The sequence below is a fragment of the Trichosurus vulpecula genome, chromosome 1 (assembly GCF_011100635.1).
Source record: "Trichosurus vulpecula isolate mTriVul1 chromosome 1, mTriVul1.pri, whole genome shotgun sequence".
Classification (NCBI taxonomy): Eukaryota; Metazoa; Chordata; class Mammalia; order Diprotodontia; family Phalangeridae; genus Trichosurus; species Trichosurus vulpecula.
This window is the reverse complement of record NC_050573.1, coordinates 56,602,999-56,623,062: the sequence shown is the minus strand read 5'-3', so window position 1 is coordinate 56,623,062 and position 20,064 is coordinate 56,602,999. Positions and strand designations below refer to the sequence as shown.

The 20,064-nt window shown below is 41.1% G+C and overlaps 1 protein-coding gene across 1 annotated transcript in view; it reads left to right on the top strand.

Moving 5' to 3' along the window:
- Window positions 1-20,064, top strand: part of LOC118843036 (semaphorin-4E-like) — a 52,700-nt gene that overhangs the window by 6,415 nt on the left and 26,221 nt on the right. Inside the window, exons 3-7 of the mRNA XM_036750423.1 lie at window positions 1,767-1,909; window positions 11,984-12,043; window positions 14,164-14,262; window positions 17,667-17,766; window positions 19,278-19,388. Coding sequence (XP_036606318.1) covers window positions 1,767-1,909; window positions 11,984-12,043; window positions 14,164-14,262; window positions 17,667-17,766; window positions 19,278-19,388 — 513 coding nt within the window. The remainder of the gene's footprint in view (window positions 1-1,766; window positions 1,910-11,983; window positions 12,044-14,163; window positions 14,263-17,666; window positions 17,767-19,277; window positions 19,389-20,064) is intronic.

The following is a 20,064-nucleotide window of genomic DNA, read 5'->3' as shown; positions in this document are numbered from 1 at the left end:
AGCAGCCAAGCTAAGCTTAAACTAGGAAAGTTTTAATTTTCCTAATACATTCTTTGGCATGGTGAATTGTCCTCTAATGTTTTTGTTTATAAGTTTGAGTTTTCATATGTGGAGTTTTCTTAAAAGGGGCACACCTGTATCACCTCCCATTTCTAATCATCATACCTGTTGCTCAAGCAAGCTGACCTCAGAAGTTAGGGAGGGCTGGCCAGACTTAGATTATACCAGCATGCCTCACTTCACCCTTCAGAACTGCTCCTGATACATAAAATGTGAAGGCAATTTTTATAAAATGAATCCAACTTTTCCATTGAAATCTGTTTGACCTTTCTTGACCTTATCATCTCCATCTGTAAAGTGAAGAATTTGGATTAGATGATCCGGGACCTAGAGGTAGCCAGGTGATGCAGTGGATAGAGTACTAGGATTGGAGTCAGGGAGACCTGAGTTCTAATGTGGCCTCGGACACTTGTCATTTAACCTGTTTGCTTCAGTTTTCTTACTTATAAAATGGTGATAAAAATAGCACTCACTGCCCAGGGTTGTTTTAAGGAGCAAAGCACTTAACACAGTGCCAAACACAAAGTGGGTGCTTAATAAATGCTTCTTCCCTTCCTTCGCAGGGTCCTTCCTGCTATGATGTTCTAAACTCTAAGGACCTGTCACTAACATTCTGTGTTCTCTTTTATTAGGACCTGTCCAGCCCTGGTCATTCTTGTTAAGACCTTTCCTATTCTGACACCCTTGGGATTTACATAATAAATTTAGGGATTATCCCATTCCAAATTGATTTTCAATTGGTAATTACAACAGTTTATGTTTATGTAATGGCACATAATGCCCTGTGATAACACTGTGAAGTTTATAGCAGGTGTTATTATCTCCAATTTATAGATGAAAAAAGTGAGTCATCTAGCTGGTAGGAGTCAGGAACGGGATTCAGAACCAGGCCTTTATAACTCCAAGGGCAGCATTCTCTCCATCAGACTGAGCTGCCTCCTCTTACTAATGATTAATATTTTGATACCAAGTTGTTTCTCTTATTCTTTGTCAAATAATTGATAATTTGAAAACAAATGTTTAATTTCAGCAGAATACTTACTTAAGAAACCTGTTTATTAAGGAAGATAATTTTGAGATTATAATACCATAATTTGTTTTATATGTGATTTTCATATCAGTTTTCTTTAAAATAAAGCATACCTGTATTCATCAGAACAAGAAATTCTTGAGAGGACAAAAGTATATTTTTAAATGATGTGTTTCTGCATAGATAACAGATCCAGTAAGAAAATATGGAAAATAGTAAAGGCATGGGTAGAAACTGAAAAATGAGGGCAGTCATCTTTTTTAAATGGCAAGTGCAATAACAGCTAAGAGAAAAATATTTTTTATTTTGAGTTCATATTTCTTTTTTGGACTAAACTTGTCATATATAACCTTTCAAAATACTAATAAAGGGAAAGCACATTTGGAGTCTTCTTGTCCATTTTTCACAGCTCTTTTCGGCTTTGCACTTATAGTCATTTATCATGTTTTGGCAGGAATTTCTTTTCAAAGTGAAGCTCTCCACAATCAGTAATGATTTTCAGTTGCTGTCTGCAGAACTGGCAATAGAAGACAGAGTTCAAGTGTGCCTTCTGTCAGAAATGGACTTTTTAAATAGGATGCTGATTTAGGAGAAAAAATCAGTAACTCATTCTTTTGAATTTTCATCTCATTGGGGAATTCTAAATGGAAACACCCTTTGTATTTTATTGTTCTAGGTGATAGCAAAGAATTTGGAAAATCAGGATTCTCCAATTTTTCAACACTCTTAGTGAATAAAGAAACTGACACCTTATTTATCGGTGCCAAGGAAGCTGTCTTTGCTGTTGACATGAATGACATCACTAGAGAAGTGTACAGTGTAAGTTAGTTAAGTGTTTGTAACCTTATTTTTTTTTCTAGGTGTCTTCCCTTAGGCTTCCTTCGTTTGAATTAAGTTGAACTTGAGGGGTGGGGTGGGGAGTCAGGTACAATACAGCCCTTTTAAAAACAGCCTATTAATAGACATTTAGATTATGAATCACACTTTAGTACATTTAGTATATTTTGTCATATGGGTATTCCCTTCAACAGTGCAAATATCCCCCCTGCACATATTGGTAAGTAGTATTCTTGAATTGCTTTAGAAAAAAAAAACAAACCCAAAACCCCAAACCACCCCTGGTACTTAAGTCTCTAGTGAGGCAAGCAGTCTGTTTCTGGGTCTAAATTTGGTACCTTTCTAATTTAGTAGGGCATTTTAGAGTTTATATCAAGAATGTAGGGTCACCTCCTTAGCACAAGGAGGCACCTAAGGAGATCTTTAGTGGAGAACAGAAATTATGTATCTTGAAAGATGTCAACTGTTCTTCATCAGAGGACTTTGTTCATCTATAAACTAGAGTTAGTACCCACCACATTCCCCCACTGTATAATAATATTGTACTTCTGTAGGACTGTTTATTCACTGTAGAATTTTGGGTAAATCTCCTACCCTTAGTTTTCTCATCTAAAAAATAAAGGGATTAGAGTAGAGCGTCATTTAGGTCCTCTCCAGCTCTAACGTTTGACCCACCTTGGTAGGTTATTCTCACATTTGATTCAGAAATATATTGATTTTCCCCCACTGCATTTACCTTCTTAATTATGCTTTGCTTAAACTAGATCAGATATTTATGTGTGTATACCAGGTGAGAATTAGGGAAATTGAATTAACCTCTCAGGAGAATCAGGAATTCACTTGTGTTTTGGATGGAGCCTCTTTTGTAAATTTTTGTGGGTGCCGAACCTCAATAGTTCATTGAACCCTGGGAAGGAACCTGGATTCTCAAAGGCCGTGCCAAAGAGACTCAAGTTAGAAAGGCTTCAGGAAGGGTGCTGGTGACAGATAACATCTATCCAATAATCAGGATAGCTTAAGTATAGAGAGACTCAGCCTCTGTAAACCGACCACTAGATTGACCCACCATTGCTGGGGTGGTGGCCTGTAGATGTCAGCCTACATCATCAATGTTATCAGAGTCATCAAAGTCCAATGGCAAGAAAAAAGACAACGGCCCCAGGGTGTAGTGTCTAAATGAGCTCTAAGTACTTCACAGCATCTGCTTCAGCTGCCTTCATGTCCATTGGAACAAATTGTGCTCATCGCCCATTCCCTCTTGCTCACGGACAGGTTTGAGGCCTGTCACTTACCCTCAACCTGGTTTAGCCTGTCTGCCGAGAAGGTTTTACCAGGGTGTGGCTGCTGTACATACTACAGCTTTAACTCAAAAAGGATGAAAGCCAAGACCAAAGTGGAGAGTAAGTTGGTTCATGACTTTTTGTTGGCAGGTGATTGTGCACTCAGTGCAGCCTCTGAGGCTGAGATGCAACAGAGTGCGGATTGATTCTCTGCTGTTTGTGCTAATTTTGGTCTGACAACCAGTACCAAGAAAACAAAGGTTTTCCATCAGCCAGCACCACACCATCCGTACACGGAACTGCTGGTTACAGCAAATGGAGAAATTTTGAATGCTGTGGATAAGTTCACTTACCTTGGTAGTGTCCTTTCCAGGGATGTCCACATAGATGATGAGGTTGATGCCCGAATGGCCAGAGCTGGCCATTGTCATTGTTTGTCCTTCATCCGCAAAGAGGATCCTCAGCATTTGGGAGGCTCCAAAAGACAGTGTGGGAGAGAAGAGGTATTAGACTGCCTACCAGATTGAAGGTTTGCAGAGCCGTTGTACTGACTTCATTGTTGTATGCCTATGAAACCTGGACAGTCTACCAGTGCCATGCCAGGAAACTGAATTGCTTCCATTTGAATTGTCTTAGGAGGATTCTAAAGATCGCTGGGCAAGATAAGATTCTGGACACTGAGGTCCTCTATCCAGCCAAACTCCCAAGCATTCAAACTCTGCTGCAGAGAGTTCAGCTCTAGGCTGGTCACGTAATCCAATTGCCAAATGCACTCTTACCTAAAGGACTGTTACGGAAAACTTGAACAAGGCAAGTGCTCACACAGTGGTCAGAACAAATAGTATGAGTCCAATCTCAAGGTTTCTCTGATGGTGAGACATGGGAGATGCTGGCACAGGATTGCCCAGTATGGCGTGTCCGCCTCAAAGAAGGCTCTGTACTCCAAGAGAAAAGCAGAATCCCAGTGGCACAAAGGAAATGTGAGCCGCACAAATCTAGAGACATCTCCATCCCAAGTGTTCTAACAGAGTGCTTTTTCCCGACCTGTGGGGGAGCTTTCAAACTCATATTGGACTGATCAGCCACAGTCAAGCACACTGTACCCTGACCCTCAGCATCATGATGTTGTTGGTCCTCTTTGAAATTGAAGGACCAAAGACAATAGCTTCCAGTCCCTGCCTCTGGAGATGCTGGTGGATCCCCTGAGTTTGAGGATCCGAGCTGCACAAAGACTGAAGCTAAATGGGTGTCTATGCTAGGTCTGGCAATAATGCAATGAGCCTCCAGCGGTGGACAGCACTGAAGAAGGGGCAAACTGGCCCTCTCTAGAAGGAGGGTTGAAGTTATTACGCTGCTTAATGGGATCCAGCCACTGAACAAGATAGGGAGACTGGGGAATGGGATGGAGAATTGCCTTAGAGCAGTGAGGGCCCCACTGAAATTAGACAACATACATTTGTTTATGTTTGTTCTGGCTGGCCTTTTCCAGGCCAGTGCCTCATGTGACTACAGGGACCCTCCTCATGGCTGAGGTGTGTCTGGTGTCTGAATTTCTGCTTTTACCTGTAAGATTAAGTGACAAAGGATATGGTGCCCCTTTGTAGATTATTTGGTTATTTATTGCAGGTTATTTATATTAATTATTTATTGTATGTGTGTTGAATTTGCCCCTGCAACCTCTATTTTGGGAGATGATCTTTCTGTGTAAAAGAAGCAGGGATTAAGTATAGCATATATAACCCTTGTGTATAAATCCTAATGTATCAAAGTAATCCTTTTTGTTTGTACTTTGAGTTAATAGTTTTCCTTGAAAATGATCATAACTGCTCATAATCTCTTAAATTACCTGTAAAAGTTTAACAGCAGTTTTGTAACTTTTTCCTAACTGTTCAGGCCTTTTCCCTTGCTTTCCCCATATTAATGTAACAGTAGCTTCTTCAAGATCATGTCAGTATAATTATTAGCACTTGCACTGGGCAGATCACCGACCGTGAAAAAAACAGGATAAATGAGATAATGTGTTTCATCCATAAACTAATTGGTAGAAACTACCAAGTACAAGCCCACATAACCCAGATAGCAGCCTCATATGTCTGAAGCTGCTGAGAATTTAAATGTATGCCAAAACTGAGCAGTCATGAGCTTGAGAAAGACTGTCCGTGAGCCCAGCCACTATAGGCTTATATATGAGGGGGTGCCAAAGCACACCCTAATGTCTCCCCCAGATTGGTATTTTGTGCCTCGTTTTTAAAGTTTGTATTTTAAGTAAAGTTTATAGTGAATTTAACAAATTAATCTCAGGTGAGTTTTAGTTTTCTTTATTTTTTGAATAAACATAGTGCCCTTAATCACAGTATTCAATAAATGCATTTAAAAACAAATTAAGTTCCATTGGTGAACACTGATGAAATGTGCTGTTTACATCTGTGTCAACCACGTGTACATTGCAGAGTCCACATTCCTCGAACCTTTCAAAGACAACTCTAAGGTGAGACTCCACAGATAAACTATGTCAGAATAGAAGCTTTTTGTTATTCTGGGCTTGCCTTACTCTCTGGACTTCTTCACTTCCTTACTAGCAGGTTTATCCTTCCCCCTCCACCCTTCCAGATATTATCTTTCCTAGGTAGAATATAAGTTCACTAAGGGTAGGAGCTATACTATTCGCTTATATTTATATTCCTAGCACATTGCACAGTACCCAGAAGACTTCCTAAATGCAGACCCAGCACTCTATCCTCTCTACCACCTAGTGCCTCATAAGTAGTGCTGAACTTGGAGTCAGAAACATCTACGTTTGAATCTTAGCCCAGATATTTACTGGTTTGGTGACTCTGAGCCTCACTTCATTTCTAAAATATGAGGTTAGGGGTTGATGACCTGGAAGGGCCCATCCAACCCTAAATCTGTAATCCTATTTACAGATTTGCCAGCATTTCTACCACAAACTTTTCAACAGTAGTGATGCCATATTTTAATTCTAACATGGGAGTTCCTGGGATATTATATGAGGAAGTAGAAATGGCCAAAGGGGTGGCTGGAGCACACTGGAGACAACAGAATGTTGAAAGCATTAAAGGATCACTTTTTAATATATCTGAAAGTGGAAAAGATAACATTGGAAAAATAGTCTTTCTATCAAAAAGTTAATCAGGAGGGTATCAATGAGGACTGACCCATACCCCTACTTTCCCATCTCTACAAAATCCCAGCGAGCGTGATCTACTCTCATACTGAGGGTATCCTGAGTGAAATATGAGGAGGGAACAAAAAGGGTTTTAATAAATGATTTATCATGGCAGACTGACTTCCAATATGGTGTTCTGTCACTCTCAGTGTTTATCTTCAGTCAATAAATCTACAACTTGCTCTGTTGATTGTTTCTTTACTGAAAAAAAAAAATGATGCAGGAAGACAAAGCAGCCTTTCAAGGCTCCCTTACAACAAGGTGCCTCCTGCTTCTCTTAAATTTTCAGGACTCTTTCCTGGTTCTGTCCCTACCATGGGACCGGTCCTTCTCACTCTCTTTTCCTGGATCCTCTTCTTTTGGTAGGTTTGCCTGCCCCCGGGGCTTACTCCACTCCAGTCCATCTCCATTCAGTTATCATAGTGATCTTCCTAAAGCATAGACCTGATGGTGTCACTGTCCTGCTCAGTAAATTCATTGGTGCCCTATCAGCCGCAGGATCAAATATAAATATAAAATCATCCGTTTGCCATTCAAAGCTTTTTATAACTTCCCACCCCCACACATATCCATACTCCTTATATCTTATGTTTCTCTCCCCCAACTAGGTTGCGCAATGCTGGGCCTAGAGTCAGAAAGACAAGTTCATATCTGGTTTCAGACACTAGTTGTGTGACCCTTACCATGTCATTTGACCTCAGTCGTCCTCGATTTCCACAGCTATAAAACAGAGATAATAGCACTACCTCATAGGGTTGCTGTGAGGATAGAATGAGGTAATAATATTTGTAAAGTGCCTAGCACAGTGCCTGGTACACAGTAGGTGCTTAATAAATGTTTATTGACTGACCATATAAGATCATATATGATTCATTTTAAGGGCACTTAAGATTCCTAGATTCAGCCACAGACATAACATTTAAAATCCTCTGGTTAGCAATATCAATCAAGGCATAAAACGAGGAGACTATATTCTAAAAAAATTGATGATTAGAAAAGGAGATTGAGACTGGTCATATACTAAGAATCAGTGATAACAGGCTGAAAGAGTATTGCGATTGTAATTCATGACTTAACAGGATAGGTTTGAATAGAAGTGTCATAGCATTAGAGCTGGAAAGGACCTTTGGAGGTCATCTAGTCTGACTCCTTCACTTGACAGATGGAGAAACTGGGATCCCAAGGAGTTCAACAGCCTCCCCAGATCCCATCAGTAGTCAGTGATTGAGTTCAGGTTATCAAATTCTCAATCCAGAATTATTTACACTGCACCGCACTGCTTCTTTGGAATTCTAGAGATCCTGGGATCTAATCCATTGATTTTATGAATAAGGAAATTGAGGCCCAGAAAGAAGTTAGTTGTTCTAAGTGACAGAAGTGAAGATTCAAGATTCTCTGACTTAAAATCCAATGATTTCACCCGTACTCTGCTGCCCATATGCATATAGACGAAATCACAAATTTGTTGAAATACTAAGGTACTTTTTAGTAGGTCAAAATTTTAAGCTGCTGATGTTAAACACACACACACACACACACACACTCTATAACCTTTCACTGAACATCTGGTCCTTAGTTTTATCTCTAAAACGAGAGATGGCTTAGTTCCTTCTAGTTCTGACTCTTCTAATTTATTCATCAAATATTAAGTATTTACTGTGTGCAGAATCCTGATCCCTGCCCTCAAGGAGCTCATAGCCTGGTGGGGAGGGAGTGGGAATACTTTACAATGCATTTCATTACAAGAAAAAGTAGACTGATGAGTGCATGAGAGGGGAACAAAATGCTCTGGTATTTGAGGACAAAGGGTGGGAAGAGATCACTTATAGTTCAAGGGATAAAAAGGCTTCATAGAGGAGCTGACATCTCTGCCAAGCATAGGTGTCATTTGTCCCTAAAAAAATACACAGGTTCCTTAGTGGTTGTATCGCTGTAGTGGATTTTTTAAAAGGTGCCGTTTACCTTCTTCATCCTCTTTTTGTAGTAAAATTAAGGAATATAAGTCCCTAGGACAAAGATAACAGTAATTATAACTAGCCCTACATGGGGCTGTATCACTGACAGGGCATACATCTACTGATAACTGAAAGGAGTTGTGCAGAGAAATTACTTTTGGTCCACAGACATTAATTATCTGAGAAACAATACCGCCATGAAGGAAAGTCTCCCCATCCACCCAGGGTTACCTTTTCTAGTGTCAGTACCAACCACACCAGTCTCTTTAATTTGGCAGTTTAAAATCATGTCAACACATAATCAAATGCCTACTGTATGCTGGGGTCTATGCTAAGCACTAGGCATTCAAAGAAAGACAAAACAGCCCCTGCCTTTAAGAAGCTCACAAACTAATGGACTAGATGATATGAAAACAACTATGTACAAAAAAAAAATATATATATATATATATATACACAGGAGAAAATGGAGATAATCACAGTGGGAAGGCATGAAGCCTTTCCTAATTCCTTTTCCACTTCTAGTTGACATCCTTCCCTAATTACCTTGCATTTCACTACTTTGTATTTATTCACACACACACATATGTATATATTGTATATATTTATATATATACTTGTCTTCCCCATTAGAATTTATGGTCTTTGAGAATAGATTATTTTATTCTTTGTAGTTGTATGTGCAATGCTTGCCACATAGTGTATTTCTAAATGCCCAGTGATTGATTTATTGATTCCATTTGGGAGATAATGGGAAAGTTTTTAAACTCCTCTTAGTCTTAATTTCCTCTCATTAAAAATAGAATGAAAAATGGAGTCAGCATGATGTAGTGGAAAGAACATAGCATTGGGATCAGAAGACCCGAGTTATTTGACACTTCCTGGCTGTAGCACCTAGTCAGTGAGTCATTGATCCTCTCTAAGCTTTTGTTTCTCCATCTATAAGAGTGCATTGCTCATACTAGTAACCCCACAAGGCCATGGCAAGGAAAATATTTCGTAAGCTGCGAAGTGCTACAAAAATGTGTTAACCTCCTGATAACTTGTCATAACATGGAGGTAACTCCTCATTCTCAAAAGCTATCTAACCAAAGACAATTTCTAGCAGTTCCTGTCAACCATAAGGTCTCCACCAGGTGCCTAGCACATCCCAGTCTGCTCTTCAAAGGCTAACCTTGCTAAACTCGGGGAGGCTTGATTGTCCAGCTAGTCTTTTAGACAATTGGGCCCTCACTGCTGGGGCCAATTCTACTATACCTTCCAACTCATTATCCTACTTAACATGGCAGCTCTTACACACCTTTTTAATTCCTCCCCAGTCCTCCTGTAGCTTCCCCTCTCAGCTGAGTACTTGGCCTTAAAACCAAACAAGGCCATTTGCTGACACCACCCCCCTCCCCCCCCCCCCCGCCCTTCTCTCCTCCTCATATCACATCAAAAGCCTTCTGCCGCTCTGTTCCTTCACCCCTGTCTCCCACGATGAGGGGGCCCTTCTGTTTGCTCAAGTGATCCCATTTCACCCCATCTTCTCAAACAGATTGCTTGAACTGCCATCTCCATCCCCACTTATCTCAGTCTGTCCCCACCTACTGGCTGCTTCCCTAGTTCCCGCAAGCATGCCTATATCTCCCCTATCCTCAAAAAACCCTCGGGGATCCATCCATCCCCACTAATTATTGTCCCATGTTTCTACTGCCTTTTGTGTCTGTGATCCTTGAGAAAATCTTCTACAATAGGCGCCTCTATTTCCCCTCCTCTCATTCTCCTCAATTCTTTATAATCTGGCTTCTAATCTCACCCATCATTCAACTAAACCTTCTCTCTCAAAAATTACAAACAACCTCAGTCACCAAATCCAGCGGCCTTTTCTCAGTCCTCTTGACCTCTCTGCAGCCTTTGATATTGTTGATCAAATGACACAATCTTTGTAAAGCATTTAGCACGATTCTTTTCGCATAATAGGCACTTAAATACTCGGTTTTTTGTCTCCTTGATATTCTCTTGCCTCTAGGTTTCTGTGACCCTATTCTCCCCTAGTTCTCTTTATGCCTCTCAGATAGCTCTTTCTCAGTCTCCTTTACAGGACTGTTATCCCAGTCATACCCGTAACTGTGGATGTCCTCCTGGGCTCTGTCCCAGGCCCTCTTCACCTCTCCCTCTAGACTATTTCACTTGGTGATTTCATTAGCTCTCATGGATTTAGTTATCAGCTAATCTATTTACACATCTGTAATCTCTTTACTGATCTCCAATATCACATCTCCAGCTGCCTATGCCCTGTTGATAACTTAAACTCAACATGTCTAAAATGGAATTAATCATCTTTTCCCCAAAACCCTCCTCCCTTCCAAACTTCCCTATTCCTGTGAAGGTTATCACCATCCTCCCATTCCCCCAGGCTCACAACCTAAGTGTCACTCTCCAGCTTCTCCCTCTCAATCCTCCATGTCCGTCGCATTGCCAAGTCCTGTTGATTTTACCTTCACAGCATCTCTTGAATACATTCCCATCTCTCCTTTGACTCTGCCACCACCCTGGTGCAGGCCCTCATCACTTCATTCCTGGAGTATTGAAATAACCTGCTGGTGGGGCAGCCTGCCACTTCTCACCCCATTTCAATCTATCCTCCACTCAGCCGTCAAAGCGATTTTCCTAAATGGCAAGTATCACCATATTACTCCGTACTGAACTCCAGTGGCTTCCTATTACAATCTCCAGGATCAAATAGAAAGTCCTCTCGTATTTAAAGCCATTTATAATCAGCCCCGCCCTCAACACACACAGCTTTCCAGTCTTCTTGTACCTTAACCCCCCTAACCATGCCCCACTCTTTGTTCAGTGACATTGCCCTTTTTGCTGTTTTTCAAATTAGACTGTCCATCTCCCAGCTCCAGTGCATTTTTTCTTGTTTTCCCCAAACTTGAGATATTCTTGCTTATCTCCATCTCCTGGCTTCTCTGGCTTCCTTCAAGTCCCAAATAAAACCCTACCCTCTACACGAAGCCTTTCCTATCCCTCTTAATTTCAGTACCTTCCCTCTGTTAATTATTCTCTTTGTCCTACATGTAGCTTGTCTATAGTTGGTTATATGTTGTCTCCTCCCATAGATTGTCAGCTCTTTGAGGGCAGGGCCTGTCTTTTGCCTTTCTTTGTATCCTTGGTGCTCAGCACAATGCCTGACGCATAGTAGAAGCTTAAATGTTTATTGACTGACGCTAGATAGAGACTAGACCTGGTTTCAGGAAGGCCTGAGTTCAAATCCTAGACATTAGTTGTGTGATCCTAGGTCAGCCTCAGTTTCTTCATCTTTAAAATATGGGGTAATAATAGTACGTACCCCCTGGGATTGTTGTGAGGATCAAAAAAGGTAATATTTGTAAAGCACTTTGCAAACCATAAAACATCCTATAAATGCTAGCTATTATTTAGCAACAGCTACTCATAAAGCTGTCTGCCAAGGGGGGTGGGGAGGGAAGAGAAGGAATGCACCTTGATGGAAGGAGGACCATCCATGATGAGATCATGCACCCTTGAAGTACTAAAATACAAGTGCACGCTAAGGAGCTAATTCTTGGTTTTGTGTTATAGACAGAAAAAGTGTATAAAACTCATTGCGTATGTTTTTGGATTTCAGGTGTATTGGTTTGCTACTGAGGATAGGCAGCTGGAGTGCATCCACAGAGGGAAAGATGCAGTAAGTTACTAATGTTGTAAAAACTAAAGTTAGTCATTTTCACATTGAGCGAGCTTTTAAACTACTTTAAAAACCTACTTAAGCTTCTTAAAATATTTTTATATTAGTGCAGGTGTCTAACACTCTTCCCCACTTTTTCACACTAATCATTTTCCTCTAAATTTTCAGAAACGTGCCCTTATTCACTTAATCCACACTTTTATATGGTGCAGAACACTGTGCTAGGTGGTATACTAAATATTTGTTTTTAAAGTATTTTCTTCTCTGCTTTTGCTCACATTGTTTCCCATGCCTGGAATGCCCTTTGCTCTCTTTTTCTCTGTGACTTTCCTAATCCTGTCCATCCTTCAAGACTCACCTCGAATTTCTGGTCCACAGGGCCTTCCTAGCCATCAGCCCACACTAATTCCTCCCTCCCTTTAAACCGTGGGATGTGGTATTGTGGAAAGAGCCCTGGAGCCAAGAGCCAGGAGTCCAGTTCTGGCCATGCCTCTAAGTAGTTGTGGGACCTTGAGCAATTGGCTTAGCCCCTCTGGGCCTCTCTTTTATCTTCTTTAAGCTGGGGGGGGGGGGGCTGGACGTGATCTTCCTTGAGGTCCCTTCCAGCTCTTGACACCCTATCATTCCCTATTACCTGAGGTTACTACCTGTATTATCCCAATTAGCTAATAATTTAGAGGACTGTGCAAGACTTGAAGTCAAGAAGGCCTAGTTCAAATCCTGCCCCTAATACTCACTGTGTGGCCATGAGCCAATCATTCCACGTCTCTGAGGCTCCTCTGTAAGTACCAACAGTACTGTCCTATAGAGCCTACCCCCAAAGACTGTTGTCAGACTCGAACGAGTGCATGTGTATAAAAAGTATTTCGCAAAATTCAGATCACTCTTCACATGATAATTATGGTCATCTCACACTTCTCTCCTTCAATTTTTTGGAGATTTGTCAGCATAGATACTTTTTCCACTATCATAGGTCACATAATTTCTACAGTAGACAGTTTCCAAGAGCTACGATGTCTGAAAAACACATCACCTGATAGTTACCCTAGAATAAGCCTTTCCAGACTTAGCTCAACAGGCCTGCAGACAACTCTGAGCCCACCTCTGCCTTCCCAGCTTGTTGTGACACCTACCAGAATTTGGCTTCTGCTGACACAACTTTCAGAAGCTCCAAACTTCAATGCCACATCTTGGCATGCAGGTTTTAGGTGCTTGGGTGGGGGAGCAAAAGGGAGTGGCATAATTCTTAGAATGTCCTTTAATGTTTTGAGCATTTAGACCTCATCTTCCCTTCTACACTACCAATTCCTTGAGGATAAAAATCCTCTGCTACGCTATTGTGTGCTCCAGAGTACCTGTGTATAGGGTGCATTCAGTACTTAGTGATTTCATTTGTTTTTAGTGAGTATAGCTCTTCAACTCAGAACACATTAAAAACATCTGTAATTGGCTCTATGGTTTCCCAGTTGAAATGAGTGATTCCGTAAAAAGGTTAGTCCATAGTGGTGAAATGACTGTAAACCACACCATGAGAATTGGTTGAATAAACTAGAAATGATTGTGTTAGAAAAGAAAAGACTTTTAGAAGACTTAATAATCATCTTCAGACATTTGAAACTCTGTACTAGGAAAGAAAGATTGAATTTACCCAGTTTGGCACCAGATGACAGAACTAGAATGATTGTGAGAAAGTTTCACAGAAAAAGATTTTGGCTTTAATGTAATTAAAAAAAATTCCTTCACATGGAGAGCTGTTCAGAAGTAGAATGGGATGCCTAATGAGTTCTCTGTAGCTGCCAATCTGCAAGGGCTTAGAGTTGAAAAGGGTCCCTTATGGAGTCCAGCCGCCTCATTTTGAAGATGAAGAAATAGGCCCAGAGCCTGGAAGTGTTTTGCCCAAGGCCACACAGTGGCTCAGCTTTGATTTGAATTCAGGCCCTTTAATTTCAGAATTTCCATGGTAGAAGCTAGACAATCCCTTGTTGGGATATTGTCAGAGGGATTCTTGTTCAGATCAGAGTTGTATATGGGGGGGGCCCTCAGAGTTCCTTTCTATCACTGTGATTCTATTATAAGATTTGGAAGTATTGTGAATTTTTGTTTTTCCCTCACTGTTTTAGATACAATGTCGCAATTATATCCTTCTCCTCCACAAGATAAATGACACAACTTTGTATGTTTGTGGGACTAATGCATTTCATCCAGCTTGTGACTCCCTGGTAAGCATTTGAATGGGCAAACGGTTGGTTACTTGATTAAGTTTCAGAAAGCATTCATGTGGCTCATGTTTTTTTGCCATTACAAAACCAATGCATATTGTCCTTGTTTCAGTCTTCACACTTAGTGTCCCCAGCTTATCATCCTATCCCATCAAAAGACATTCCCCCTGCTTCCCTCTGCCTGTCCCTGGTGCCACCATTATCCTAGGCACCCAGACTAGAAGTCCTGATGTCACCTTTGATTCCTCCCAATCCTGCATATCCTCACAGTTACCAAATCTCATTCATTGGTTCTTAGCATTGTCTCTCAGGTCAGTGCCTTTTATTCCTCCTTACTTCAAACCCGTGTCATTGCAGTATAATCCTTCCAGGTAGTTTCTGTAGTCTTTCTCTAGTCTTTCTTTTTTCCAAACAGCTAAGAGCTTCTTGTGTGGAGAGCACTGTGTTCAGTGCTAAAGGGGATACAAAGGCCCTTATGTCAGTTATCGTCTACCAAGGGGACACAATACACAATCTTCAGTGATTTCCTAGTCCTGTTCAATGACCATTTCTCTAAAATAAAATGCACAGTCCTCAGCCTGGTTTTTCAGTCCTTTATAAACCTACCTTTCCAATATTGTTTCGTATCATATCCTTTTACACACTGTTTCCTGCATAAACATTCCATCTCCTGCCTCCACACTTTTATACCCCCATGTCTAGAATGCCCTACCTCCTCACCTCCACCACAAAGACCCCCTAGCTTCCTAGACAGTTCAGGTGACACCTGAGACATTGAGGACATTCTAGGCACAGGGAATGGTATAAGCAATGGTACTGAGATCAGAAAGCACAAGTTATGTTTGGTGAGTAATAAATGTTTGTGGTAGCGTAGCCCATTTGGGATTATGTGGAACAGAAGCTCTAGAGGTGGGGAGCAGCCAGTTGTGGAGTGCCTTGAATGTCAAGCTAAGGAGTTTAAACTTTATTTGGTAGGCAATGGGAAGTTATGCAATCACTGAATCAAAAGGTACTTATTGAGTTTTATATTCCTACTATGTAAACTCTATATAACTTGCTATATATGAAGCACTGCTAGGCCATAAGTATACATGTACAAAGAATGAAACAATCCCTACAGATGAGGAACTTATATTCATGTGGGGGAGACAAGAAGTACATATATTAGCTAAAAGTGAATAAATGCAATTCAGTAAAAAATACAAGGTAGGGAGAGAGGGTACTAGCAGTTGAGCAGATCAGGAAAGGCTTCATGAAAAAAACAGTGCTTGAGCTGATCTTGAAGCAAGGGGCTCTCTGAGGTGGAGGTTAAGGAGGGAGGGCATTCCAGGCAGGGGAGACAGTTAATGCAAAGGCCCAGAGATGGGAGATGGAGTATTATGAGTGAGGAACACAGAGAAGGCTAGTGTAGCTGGTTTGCAGACTGCAGGAGGGGGAACAGGGTCAGTGAGATCAGAAAGATAGGTTGGAACCAGGTTGTAAAGGTAAAAGCTAAACCAAGGATTTTAGACTTTATCCTCAAGGCAGTAGGAAACCACTGGAGTTGATTGAGTATGGAAGTGACATGGTCAGATTTTAAGGCTTCAGTGCATAATTAGACTGAAGTAGGGTGACCAATCACGAAGCTGCTGCAGTGATCTAGGTGTAAGGTGAGGACGGCCTGAACCAGTACAGGCTAAGGGGTACAAGAGAAGAGGTCATGGTCAAGAAATACTGTGGAGGTAGAAACAGCAAGATCTGGCATTTTTTCAAACCCAGAATAACCTTTCTTAGATACTTTTCAGCAGATTTGTCCAGATTTGTCCACTGCCTTTCTATGGTTCCAGTTACCTACAGCATAAAGTTCAAATTCCCTGGCTTTCAGGCCCCATTGTATCTCATCCAATCCCCCTGTTTCCGTACAGCCATGAAAGGCCACACATCGTCACACAGATTCATTTGTGCCTTTGCTCAAGCTCTTCTACCCGCTCAGAATGCCTTCCCTCTATGTGCAATCTGCCCTGACGGAGCCCAGTGATATCCCATCTCTCTGAGAGACTTCCCTAGCTCTGGCGCCTCCCATTGCTCTCTTCTTCTCTGAATTTCTCTTGCACCTATTGCATCTACTACTCATGTTGACACTGCACCGTTCTTCCAGATCTCCACATTCCTAGAATCCTCACTCTTTCTTACCCCACATATCCGGTGGGTTGTCAGGTCTTGCCATTTCCACCTTCACAATATCTCTCACTTCTGATGTCTTCTCTCCCCTCACACAGTTGCCCCCTTGGTTCAGGCCCTCATCACCTCTTGCATTCGTTATTGCATATCTAGTCATTGGTGTTCTTGCCTCAAGTCTCTGCCCACTCCGGTACATTCTCCACCCAGCTGCCAGAGTAATTTTCCTTAAACACTGATCTCACCATGTCATTCCTCTAGTCTACTAGAGTGGCTCCCTATCAGCTCGAAGTTGACCCCAACCTATCTCTTCAGCCTCATTATACACCCCTCCTCCCACACTCTGCAGTCCAGCCAAACCTGGGTTGTGTCTGTTCCTCACACAGGATCCTCCACCGCCCATTTGCATGCCCGGAAGGTTCTCCCCCTCACTTCTGCTTCATAGAATCCCTTTCCTCCTCAAGATGCAGTTCAAGCATTATCTTCCCCGGAAAACCTTCCCTTCAACTGCTAGTGCCTGCCCTGTCAAACTACTTTGTATTTAACAATTGTGTATTTGTTTGTAATCTACCCTTTTGATATTTGCTCTCTATGTATTTATCAATGTGGTTCTATCCTCATTAGAATGTAAGCTCCTTGAGAACAGGGATTGTATCCATGCCACAGCATTTAGTACAGTGCCCGGCACGTAGCAGGTATTTCATTTTTGTTTTTTAGTTGGTTATAATGTGTGTGCCTTGTTTCCCTAACTAAATAATAAGCTCTTTTAGGGTAGGGACCTTCTATTTTGTTGTATCTTCTCCCCCTAGAGGTTGATTGAGTGCTCAGCACATGGCGTTGAACTCAATGGCCCCTGTGCTCTAAACCTAGGATCCCATTGTGCTTACAGCTGTGTGGGCTAGTGGGAAGAGCACTGGCTCTGCATTAGAACCTAGTTTTACACCCTGCTTTTATTATCTTTCTGACTTTGGGCAAGTCAGCCATTTGGAGCCTCAATTTTTTCATCCGTATAATGAGGGAGTAGAACTAAGTTTGTTCTAAAGACCCTTCCTGTCCTGAATCTTACCTTTTTGGGCCTTAATTACCTCATCTATAGAATGGGGTGACTGTCCATGCACTGCCTCCTCCCTGGAGTTGTCAGGACCAAAGGAGCATGTGTGTGAGAGGGCTATGTAACTGTGAAGCTCCGTGGATGTATCAGCGGTATTTCATACAATGCCATAGTTCATTTCTGATGTTTAACCCAGGTTATCAACAATATCGAAATGCATCTAGAGGGCAGCAACAAGGAGAGCAGAGGGAAATGTCCATTTGATCCTACCCTCAAGTATAGCTCTGTGTTTGTAGGTATGTTTTCTTATCATTACTGTCCCCAAAACCAGGCCCTTCAGACTTAAGTGGCACAGTGGACGGAGCACCAGCTCTGGAGTCAGGAGGACCTGAGTTTAAATCTGGCTTCAGAAACTTACTAGCTGTGTGACCCTGAGCGAGTCATTTAACCCTTATTTTCTCCAAAAAACAAAATAAAAACAGACTTGAGTCCTTCTCTACGACCTCATTGTGGCATAGAAGGGTTGGGGTTGACTTTGGCAGAGAGCAGGCTCAGACAAGTAACATTACTGCTGATCCAGTTAACCATAGCTCTAAGACATACCAGTCCAGATGGGATTGTTAGTTAATGGCCAAATCAGATTTCTTCTCTGAAATGTGGTTTTTATTATAGTTTAGGCTTGAAATCTCCAAAGATTTCTAATAAGGATAAATTTGTCAGATTTTAAATTGAATTCTATGAAGCATTTAGGATATGTTTCGGCCTGCTCACTTCTGCAAAATTTTCTGAGTTCTAAATAGTTAAACCTCTGGCAGATCTCAGGTCTGTGAAGGTCCTTCTAAAGTTTTAGAAATTATCCCTGCTCTCTCTCTACCTCACCACCCAGAAGGTAGTAGTATTGACATAGCTTAGAGATATTTTATTTTAAAATGATAAAGCCATCCCTGGACATTCCTTAAATTAATCTGACTTTGTTGCTGTAAGGTAAAGTCAACAATATGGCTTCTGAGAGTGAAAATTTTAGTAAGGGATAAGGAAACAGAAAAAAAAATGTGTGTGTATGTGTGTGTTAAGGGCATAAGAGAAAAGAAGGGAGGATTGTTAGTAGAAAAGAATATGACTTTTTATTGTTAAATTTAATAATTTAAATTACAATTCAATGCTTCCCTGTTACCTGTAGGAGCCTTTATGGGGACCATGATAGCTATCTCTGAATATTGAAGAATAATCATGTGGAAGACAGAGATTAGGTTTACTTTGTTTACATACAGAGGGAAGAACTGGGAATAATTTGGTGGGCAAGGAGTTATTTGTGGGGGAAAAGTAGGAGGGGAATTATAGTAAGACAGATTTTGGTACTATGTAATAAAAAATTTCAAACATTCAGAAATGTCCAAAAATTGAATAGTGCATCCTGGAGGAAATTAAGTCACCTGTCTTTAGAGAATTCCGAGAAGGCACTGGATGGCCACAGTTCAGAATTGTGTGGAGGGAGCTCATCTTTAGGTAGGCATTGGGCTAGATGACCTTAAAGGGCCTTTCTGATGCCAACTCTCTTGTGTTATAAGACCAAACTCCTCATGTTCCCGTGTCTCATAGAAAGCCCTTCTGCCTCCGGTATTTTATGTTCTTCTATATTCCTTTTAGCTCTTTTTTAAAGATCTTTCCTAATCTGATGTTATGACCTCTGCTTCCTGGAATTAGCCCTACTGAGTAAAGTTACTTAGTTTTTGCTCTTCTGGTAGATTTTGGCTTTTTTTATTGTTTTAGTAAATATTGTCTATACCTTTTTCCCATTTCTTTGCAGATGGTGCACTTTACTCAGCTACCTATAATAACTTTTTGGGTACTGAGCCTATTATATATCGAGGACTGGAAAATCATTTAAGGACAGAATTCAAAACATCTTGGTTGAATGGTAAAAGACTCAACTTAATTCAGCACTTAAAGTAGTTCTATACAAGGAAAGTAGAACTAAGGACAAAATTCAAGTCAGTTCAACATGTCTTTGTTTAAATCTGCAATGCATTAATTATTTTCACTTACTATGAATTTTGGAATCTAATTGCACTAGATAATCTTGAAGGTCCCTTCCAACTCCAGCTTCTTTGCTCTGTGTTCTCAGGTCCCCATTTTGAAATTTTGTGTTCTGTGTCTAAAGGTTCTTCTAGTTTAATTTTCTATATGCTGAAGTTGTTTCCAAGTCAACAAATGAAGTCAACAAGCATTTATTAAGCTCTTAATACGTTCCAGGCACTGTGCTAAATGCTGAGGATAACAGAGGAAGGCAAAAACAGTCCCTGTCCTCAAGGAGCTCACATTCTAATGGGGGAGTCAGCTATGTACTTGTCAGTTTCATGCAGCATAAATTGGATGTAATCTCAGGAGGGAAGGCATTAGCATTAAGGGAAACCAGAAAAGTCCTCTTGCAGAAGATGGGATCTGAGATGAAACTTGAAAGAAGCCAGAAGGTAGTTATAAAGAAGGAAGAGCATTCCAGGCATGACATACTGCAAGAAAAAAAGGCATAGACTGAGGAGACGGATCATCCTGTGTGAGAAATAGCAAGAAAGTCATTGTAACTTGGAGTACGG